This window comes from Limulus polyphemus, unplaced genomic scaffold (assembly GCF_000517525.1).
Source record: "Limulus polyphemus unplaced genomic scaffold, Limulus_polyphemus-2.1.2 Scaffold5187, whole genome shotgun sequence".
NCBI lineage: Eukaryota > Metazoa > Arthropoda > Merostomata > Xiphosura > Limulidae > Limulus > Limulus polyphemus.
Window position 1 is genome coordinate 1 of NW_013670797.1, and position 10,777 is coordinate 10,777.

The 10,777-nt window shown below is 34.0% G+C and overlaps 1 protein-coding gene across 1 annotated transcript in view; it reads right to left on the reverse strand.

The window, feature by feature from the left end:
• Nucleotides 1–246: 246 nt before the first annotated feature.
• The window catches only part of LOC111089079, a gene marked incomplete at its 3' end in the record, with an annotated part of 21,734 nt that continues 11,203 nt past the window's right edge, over nucleotides 247–10,777 (reverse strand). Inside the window, exons 2-3 of the mRNA XM_022400843.1 lie at nucleotides 828–878; nucleotides 247–585 (exon numbers count right to left, since the gene is read on the reverse strand). Coding sequence (XP_022256551.1) covers nucleotides 247–585; nucleotides 828–878 — 390 coding nt within the window. The remainder of the gene's footprint in view (nucleotides 586–827; nucleotides 879–10,777) is intronic.

A 10,777-nucleotide genomic window follows, 5' to 3' on the forward strand; every position in this document is an offset into this window, starting at 1 on the left:
AGACACACCACTGTACATTAAGTATAAAAACTAGTAGCTAGAATGTAGGATTAAGACACACCACTGTACATTAAGTATAAAAACTAGTAGCTACAATGTATGATTAAGACACCAGCTGAAACACGTAAAGAACTTAACGTTCTGTCAGAATACGACACATACCTCGTGTAGCATTGCGCGAAATTCAAAAAACAAACAAACAAATATATTGGTTTCTCTACAAATCACAACTTTTCTGTTGCTTACCAATAATATTAACCATATGGCTGCGGCGGACGGTGCGTCCCCTTAGGTAATCCAGTCTACATCTGTATTCACCAGCGTCTTCCTCCTTCACTGGTTCTATGACGAGAAAGGCTTTTCTTTCCGTGATATTTAAGGTAATTCGAGAGGCATGGTTCTGAAGCAAAGTATGCACTGCTAAAGCTATAGATTCGCGGTATCTCGCGTCCACACTGAAGATAGGATATCCCGAGGTTCCCTGGTACCACAACATGAGCACCACACGGTCGTCTGGAGAAGGGGGGGTGATATCGCACGGAAGTATTAATTTTCCTCCTGCTATAAAGTTGTATTCTGTGGATTCTAGAAAGTTAACCACAAAACGATAAATGTAAAGAAACACGAACGTCTTGAGATTACGATAACACTTTTTTTTTTATCTCATCAAGTTCGGAAGAACTGTATTAAGCAGTTAAACGACAGTTTGAAAAATTAAGTTCTGCATTATCTCTTTCTTTTAATTTTTAAAGAAGTTGGGTTTTCAGTTAAAAAAGAACGGTTTACACAATTGATATTACATATATAATATGCATAGCTATATTTACCTTCTTGCTCGATGTAGTGGTGTGCAGGCTTGAGCTTGATACTCGGAATTCCTGGTAAACATATAAGTTTCTGTTACTTGCTCTATAGCCATGAAATAAATCTTTCTATGGGTTATTTCGAGCGCCCAGATCGCTTTAAAGGAGCAGAGCACATTAATATGTAAATACAATCGTCAATAAAATAACTAATAAAATACTAGTTATCAACATTCAGTAGTATCATTGAAATAAATATTTTTTTCTTTATTGAAAATCACGCTCTCCCTTTTTTTTGAAAAAAATAAAATCATAATATTAACCTCTATTGTTATTCTAGTTGGTTCTCAACCTAACAATGTCCCACATACCTACAGTCCAATTAACATTCTAGTGAGTTCTCAACCTAACAATGTCCCACATCCCTACAGTCCACTTAACATTCTAGTGGGTTCTCAACCTTACAAAGTCCCACATACCTACAGTCCAATTAACATTCTAGTGAGTTTTCAACCTTACAATGTCCCACATATCTAGTCCAATTAACATTCTAGTGGGTTCTCAACCTTACAATGTCCCACATACCTAGTCCAATTAACATTCCAGTGAGTTCTCTACCTAACAATGTCCCACATCCCTACAGTCCAATTAACATTCTAGTGAGTTCTCAACCTAACAATGTCCCACATACCTACAGTCCAATTAACATTCTAGTGGGTTCTCAACCTAACAATGTCCCACATCTCTACAGTCCAATTAACATTCTAGTGGGTTCTCAACCTAACAATGTCCCACATCCCTACAGTCCAATTAACATTCTAGTGGGTTCTCAACCTAACAATGTCCCACATACCTAGTCCAATTAACATTCTAGTGGGTTCTCAACCTAACAATGTCCAACATCCCTACAGTCCAATTAACATTCTAGTGAGTTCTCAACCTAACAATGTCCCACATCTCTACAGTCCAATTACTGATTCAGTGGCTTCTTAATCCAACAATGTCTCACAGTAGTTAGGGTAAATCTTTTATTGCAAACATTTTCAGCCTCTCCCCACCCACTCCAAATAAAAAAAAAGCGAATGCATATGGGCTAATCTCAGTTTGCACTGCATTTATTTATGAAATAAATGGTAATTCGTAAAATATCATATAATATTTACTTCATGCTAAAGTCTATATAAACGGAACAAAATCATGATGCACGAATTAAAACCATTAACATTTATGATAGCAAAGTGTAGTTTACAAAATGTTAGATTTGAGATAATAAATGTTTATGACTTAACGCCGTATAAAACTGTCTATATTTTTTCTTGTTTCATAGATCTCATATTCTACTATACAGCTACTTTTATGTTTTATAAATGCTGTTCATGCGAATCATCACTGGACAGACCGTTAAGCCTAAAATGTTTTTGACGAATATTTATACAGAAAATATAATTATGTTTGGTAAACACCTTAGTTATTGGATCAATATGTGTCATGTCGTTCTTAGAATCGAAATGCTTCATTTTTCAAAATATTACAACGAATTGAGAGTTTTCCGTCAGCATACATTAAAAAAGTACGAAACAAAGTTTGGTTGATTGTTTATCTTTTACGCACTAACGTGCACTATAACTGCATAGAGCAGGTATATTTACATACTGAGTTTTCTTTTCTGAAACATTATGTTTAATAAGTTAGTTTCAATTCATCAAAATATATTACTTATATCATACGGTGATCTGGTGTAGCATAATTTAACCTTGGCACAAAATCAGCTTTCCAGATCTAGATGTCCACATGTGAAAATGATCTGTCGTTTTGATTTATTAGCAACCATTTATTTACTCGAAGGTTCGTGTTAGTTGATCGCAATTACAATTCCTTCTTTTACAAAATATTCGCTAGTTTTTCGTTTGTTTGTTTGCTGTTAAGAACAATAGTACACAATGGGCTATCTGTTTCGGGCCCATCACGGGTATCAAAAACCGATCTTTAGTGTTAAAAGCCCTAAGATTGAGGCTGAGCTACTAGAGGCAAACCAACTAGTGGAAAGTCTTATGAATTAAAAGAATAAAAATACAGAAAAATTGCGATCAAATTTTATGTTTCAGCCCACGTTAGCCAATATTTCGTAACTTTTATCAGCTCAAATAAAATAAAGTTCGTAGTTATATTTTACATCTTTTCTGTTGTAGGAAATAAAATGTAAGTTTTGTTCAGGTTAAAATTAGGGCTTCACTATTGTGTCTGAGAAAACAAATCACCTGCTCCTAATCAAGTATGTACAAAAGAAGAAACAACAAGTGTTTGATTCCTGTTGCTCAAGTTCAGTAATTTGTCACTTTATATTCGTATTTGTATTTATGGCGCATCTACTGAGGTTACCTATAGCTAACACTTTACGATCTATTTGGGATTATTTGAATTAAAATTCATTAATGAAAGAACAGATTAGTTTAGCTTTAAATATAATCTCTGAAATGGGGCATGGAATAAAATAGCTGTAATTAAGTGATCTAGTTAAAGGATAGGATATTATAAATCAACGTTTTTAACTTACAATAGGATTATTAGGAAGTTCAAGAACAAATTACTTCTCATGCTCATAGACATGAACCCAAGGATTTTGTTCTCATGGTTCTTTAAGCAACAAACTGGGACTAAACGATAATTATGCGAATAACAAGTTAGTAAATTTTGCTAAATTCTTCACTATTTCTAGCTGTACTGAGAATAACTTGAACATATAGTTAGCAAACGACCTTTACTAATAGTAAATGAATAATGGTATGGTAGTAGATAAGATATTCATGTCCTGGTGGTAGTAATCCTGGTGTCATCTTAGGATATATATACAGATTACAGCTTCACTTGGAATACTGTATGGAATCGTGTTCTTCTAGCCTAAGAATATAAGTTGACTTATTGAAAAGGGTTAAATGGAGGATTTATTGAAAATGGTTCAGATGAGGACTTATTGGAAAGGGTTCAGAGGAGGGTTTAGTAGAAAGGGTTCAGAAGATGACTTATTGGAAAGGGTTGAAAGGAGGACTTAGCGGAAAGGTTTCATAAAATGATTTATTGAAAAGGGTTCAGATGAGGACTTATTGGAGAGGGTTCAGAGGATGATTTATTGAAAAGGGTTCATAAGAAGACTTATCGGAAAGGATTCAGAGGAAAACTGCAAGCATAATTCCAAGAATTGCAGGGCTATCTTATGGAGAGGGGTTACGATATCTTAACTTACTTACTTTAGAGTAAAGAAGATTAAAAAGTAATCTTATTGAGATTTATAAAATTATCCAAGAGATCAATGTGATATGAGCTACATATTTTTTTCTATGCCATGAAGACAATAGGAACAGAGCACAAAAATCTGTATATTTCTAAAAGGGTGAATATTTTGTGGAATGAGTTGTCGTTAGTAAAAGTGGAGGCTGGTACCTTACACGTGTTTGAAAGAGGAATCGCTATGAAAATGTTTAAATTTTTATTTTTCCTCAGGGTGGAAATGTAGGGACAGTCTTGAAGGACTACATGGTCTCTTGTTGTCCATACTTCGTGTTTGCTTTAGTTAGATGAAGCTGAGTTTGAAGTAATTGTTTATTTGTTGTTTGTACCATTATTTTCTTTCTTTCTTTGTTGTTTCGCTACTCTATAAATATTTACAATAGCCGTCCCTAATTCGGAAGTGACAGACTAGAGGGACGACGGTTAGTCAACACCACCCATCGCCAACTTTTGGGCTACAATTTTATCAGCAAAAACTGGAATTGACCATTAGATTATAATGCCGCCACAGCTGAAAGGATGAGCATAATCGATGGCGGGATTTTAGTCCGCGACTCGCAAGTTGCAAGTCGAGTGCCCTAACCATCAGGTTATGCCAGGTTTCAGGTTTGATACTAGCCTGATAATGTATTGTTAGTAAAGAGTAAGTGAATTTAGAAACACATTTGAGCATATACTAGTAATTTGGTACAACAACGGGCTTTCAAACTACTTAGTCTAATATGGAAGACCATATTTTTTCAAAGTCAATATTATACAGATTATTATCAGCACTTCCTCAAAATAGTTTTAATTATTGTTCTTCAAAATCCAAAAATAAACCTATGGGCTTAGAAACACAATATTTGGGACCTTCTGCAACCAAAGTGCATATCCTGCGTAGAAAGCAGTTATCCCAATGTGAACTGGAATAGAATTTGGGATCGTGTGAGGAATGCAGTTACACCAGTGTAAACTGAAGTAGAGTGTTGGATCGTGTGTAGAAAGCAGAACCTTGGATCGTAAGTAGAAAGCAATAGCCCCAATGTGAATTGGAGTAGAATGTGGGATCGTGCGTAGAAAGCAATAACCCCAATGTGAACTGGAGTAGAATGTGGGATTGTGCGTAGAAAGCAGTAATACCAGTATGAACTGGAGTAGAACCTTGGATCGTAAGTAGAAAGCAATAACCCCAATGTGAACTGGAGTAGAGTGTTGGATCGTGTGTAGAAAGCGGTAATACCAGTGTGAACTGGAGTGGAATCTGGAGTCATGTGAAAGACAGTTAGTTTGAGACCATAGTATAAACCAGGAATATCGCCAATGAGATTCTCTCAGATTAAGAGTATCTGCCATGCTATGTACGGTTGTATTATTGTAGTAGCCACATCCAAGAGGTTCGCCAACAATTCAATTTTAAGTATATTACTCTTCTGTAGATAAGACACAAGAGATCCCTATACTTAGGGAATTCATTGTCGAGGAACATTCCATAACGAGGTAGGATGACTGTCAGAGTAGGGATCGCTGTTTGAGAGCTGACACTGTCGAGGAACGTTCCATGACCAGTTAGGATGGCTATCTTAAAGCTGAATCACACGACTTGGACGAATTCGAAAGTGATGGATTCTAGAAAATTCCAGATTTCCAAACTCAGTGACCGAAAATAGGTCTATAGTTCTGAACACTTTTGGTCTGCCAATTATTAATCCCTCGTCATCACAGAAAATTTTATTGTGTCTAATATGGTCAGTTGGAGAATAAGATATTAGGTGGACGGTGTAACAGCTGGTGATGTTAATCAGAAAAGGGTGTTGTCTGTGTTATGGCCAGAGGCGAAACTGAAGTACATTATAACAAACTAGTTATGGACAAACCGAAGTAAGTTGTATTTTGTTATTAGTTTGGAGTCAGCATGTGACGCGTTACATGTATTATATATGTTCAAATCAAAAGAATGAAAGAACCTTGAAGATAACATATCTTAGGAGAAGAAAAGACCCTCACCAGAGACACACTGATAGCCATAAGATTTATTCACCAGCCACACACGCTGAGTTTTCCACTGTGAAGTTATATAATGTTTTCTTAAAAGTATTAATGTCTGATGAGAATCTACCGAAGTTAAATGATTTGTAATGTTCGAACTTTGTAAATGTCCCTAGTCAAATATCTGAAGTTTTCCGATTGATAAGCGTTATAACAATCACAGTTATAGCTTTCGAAGTTTATAGCACACTGACTATAGCAAACTAATAATAGATACTCCCTTTTGGCGCGACGCATTGGTTGTATTTATAGGCATGTGGAGGCTTTCTAGAAAATTTAGATTACATAACAATACAAATTTAAGCGTTTACGTACATACATATATTGTTGATTCTTACTCTCGAGAATCTTCTACAATTTCTACAACAAATAGGCGGGAGTTTCGCAATACATATCTAACACTATAAGCTATGCATATTTCTAAATATAAACTTAATCTAAACAAACGTTGATATCAAAATAAATATATAATAATAAATTCGTTACAATTATAGTACATGATACTGTTATGTTTGATTATAGTTTATCATACTGTCATGTTTGATTATAGTTTATCATACTGTCATGTTTGATTATAGCCTATCATACTGTCATGTTTGATTATAGCATATCATACTGTCATGTTTGATTATAGCATATGATACTGTCATGTTTGATTATAGCATATCATACTGTCATGTTTGATTATAGTTTATCATACTGTCATGTTTGATTATAGCATATCATACTGTCATGTTTGATTATAGCATATCATAATGTCATGTTTGATTATAGTTTATCATACTGTCATGTTTGATTATAGCATATCATAATGTCATGTTTGATTATAGTTTATCATACTGTCATGTTTGATTATAGCATATCATACTGTCATGTTTGATTATAGCCTATCATACTGTCATGTTTGATTATAGCATATCATAATGTCATGTTTGATTATAGCCTATCATACTGTCATGTTTGATTATAGCATATCATACTGTCATGTTTGATTATAGCCTATCATACTGTCATGTTTGATTATAGCATATCATACTGTCATGTTTGATTATAGCATATCATACTGTCATGTTTGATTGTAGCATATTATACTGTCATGTTTGATTATAGTTTATCATACTGTCATGTTTGATTACAGCATATGATACTGTCATGTTTGATTACAGCATATGATACTGTCATGTTTGATTATAGTTTATCATACTGTCATGTTTGATTATAGCATATCATACTGTCATGTTTGATTATAGTTTATCATACTGTCATGTTTGATTATAGCATATCATACTGTCATGTTTGATTACAGCATATGATACTGTCATGTTTAATTATAGCCTATCATACTGTCATGTTTGATTATAGCCTATCATACTGTCATGTTTGATTATAGCCTATCATACTGTCATGTTTGATTATAGCCTATCATACTGTCATGTTTGATTATAGTTTATCATACTGTCATGTTTGATTATAGTTTATCATACTGCTTTGAAGAAGTTAGTTCTTCAATGCATCTAATTAAGCTCCATTTTGTTGACTGTAACCACGAAAACGCCAAGTATTGGAATATTTCTCCTATTGTATATCATTCAGATTTTATTAATTTATTTCAATAAAAAAAGTTAACAACAGGCTTTACTCGTTAGTTAACATGAGCTGATACCGACATTTAAATGTTAATTTATATCGTGCATCATCTTGGCTTTACCTTCGAAAATGATAATATGAAAGTTCATGTTAAAATGCCTGTGATGTATAAATTCTTAAATCCTGTATACATCTTTCTTACATTGGTAGAACTTCTAGTGAAGCTGAAAACGAAAATGGTTTTTGTTAAGGTACTGTTGAATACATATTGCTCTACGTAAGTTGTTTCGTTACGCAAATCTTACTTTAATGAGAAAATGTATAGCTTTTCGGTTTGTCATGCTTGTCCTGAACAGTTTGACGTAATGTCACATCCTTTCTTTAACAAAATGAATGCTTGTGGAAACTTTGAACTCCAATATAACCAAAAACAGAACTTTCATAATAAGTATCATTTATTTATAATTAAATAAACTTTAGATTACAAGATGCATATTTGGTTTTGTTTCCCTTAGAAGTCATGTTTGTCAAAATCTGTAATGTGAACTTTCATTGTTAGGTTCGTTTATTTATAATTAAATAGACTTTAGATTACAAGACGCATATTTGGTTTTGTTTCCCTTAGAAGTCATGTTTGTCAACATCTGTAATGTGAACTTTCATTGTTAGGTTCGTTTATTTATAATTAAATAGACTTTAGATTACTAGATGCATATTTGGTTTTGTTTTCTTAGAAGACAGGTTTGTCGAAATCTGTAATGTTGTAGCTATTCATGTATTTCAGGCTTTCCAATTAAAGCTACTTTTAATACAAAACATAAACATTATATTTATACCCCATTGTCATATAAGGATGGAAAACGTCTACTAAAAATATTTTAATCATATAATGTACTGCTTAATTGTAAAATTATATTATGTTTTTATAAATATAAAAGCTTTTTAACATTAATTACTTTTACTAAGATTTCACAGAATAATTCGAAAGCAAAATTAGATACAGTCTGAGAGCACCACAGACGCTCAAAGAACTCTTAATGAAGTACATAGATTCATAATATGGGGGTGGGGTACACTTTACGAAGTAGGGTACGCTGCTGTCTTGATTGTATGTTGGGGGATACATTCTACGAAGTAGGGTACGTTGCTGTCTTGATTGTATGTTGGAGGGATACATTCTACGAAGTAGGTAATGGTGCTGTCCTGATTGTTTGTAAGGGTACACTCTGCGAAGTAGGATTTCTTGCTGTTTTAATTGTATGTGTGTGTGGTGGGGGGGATTCTACAATGAAGGGTACGTTGCTGTTTTGAATGCTTACCAATGTACGTTAAGATTAAATAAAAATTGAACATTTCGCTACTTCGTACATTGATTGTTTTGTAAAGTTTCATTATTGAAATAGTCAGGAATTATTCAATTTATAAGTAGAGAGGAAACCCATTCTTGATATTGTCAAACCCTTTATTAGAAAATTTATAGGGTTTCGAGATTTTACATTCATGATGAACTAAAACAGCAATTAATTTTCCTCAAACATGTAGCTCGTAATGTTAAAATACAAAACAGAAAATATTTCCATCATTGTTATTAATCAGTGTATCTAAAATGTAAGTTTATTATGTTACTGATATTCAACAGTAAACTCGAAGTAAGTGTGATCAAATAGATTACACAGAATAACAGAAGGTTCTATAGAAAATATATTTCCCAAATAAATCTGAATTGTCTTAATCTTACTCTTTAAAAAATGTCTAGTTTCACCTAAATATAATAACATGTTAAAACTATCATACTTTTATTTTGATAAACAACACTCGTAATAACCTGTTATAGTTAGGACAGCTATATCTTGGTCGTACGAAGCTACACAATGTAAATATGACCTTTAACACACCTGTTATAGGAAGCAAGATTGTTCGAAATATTTTTATATATATATATATATATACTTTTTAATTATGACGAGCGCTGGTCTTGGAAACTGTAGGTAATTATTTGAAATTATTGATATACATGTCCAAGGTGTAACTTTGGCTATGTGGGCTCTACAATACGTTGCGTGAGCTCACGTATTAAAGAGCATGCGCAAAACATAACATATAATCAGTCGTCCATTCTTCGTCACCGCTTACAGGACTGCGACACAGTTGTTGCCTCTAAACACTTAGGCCCGGCATGGCCAGGTGGTTAGGGCGCTCGACTCGCAATCTGAGGGTCGCGGGTTCGAATCCCCGTCACACCAAACCTTTCAGCCGTGGGGGCGTTATAATGTGACGTTCAATGCCACTATTCGTTGATAAGAGAGTAACCCAAGAATTGGCGGTCGGTGACGATGCCTTCCCTCTAGTTTTACACTACTTAATAGCCCTCGTGTAGCTTTGCGCGAAATTCATAACAAAACAAACAATCTAAACACTTCAAAATTTTGGGGAGTGCGTGTAGAAAAGAAATGCTACGCACGAAGGAAGGTTTGCGGATTCACAAGATAAGTCCTGAATTAAACGTTGATATATCGATTTCAAAATCTATCCAATTAGTATCACTTTACTTGTTTGGTTTGTGTACTTTTTATTGCAGCATTTATTTTGTTTTGGATACTTCTTATAGCGATTCAACAAATAACCAACAATCCCTACTTTCAATTAAAATTTTTTAATTGTTTTTCCAACGTATAATATATTGTGGCTGACCATTTGTAAAACCCAATTCTCTTTAAAGAATCATCAATCAACATGAAAGGAGTTAACTTTAGCTTTCTAAATCCTCAACATCGACTTACTTCAGCATGAAAGGAGTTAACTTTAGCTTTCTTCAACCTCAACATCGACTTACTTCAGAATGAAAGGAGCTAACTTTAGCTTTCTTAATCCTCAGCATCGACTTACTTCAGCATGAAAGGCGTTAACTTTAGCCTTCTTAATCCTCAACATCGACTTACTTCAGCATGAAAGGAGTTAACTTTAGCTTTCTTAATCCTCAACATCGACTTACTTCAGCATGAAAGGAGTTAACTTTAGCTTTCTTAATCCTCAACATCGACTTACTGCAGAATGAAAGGAGCTAACTTTAGCTT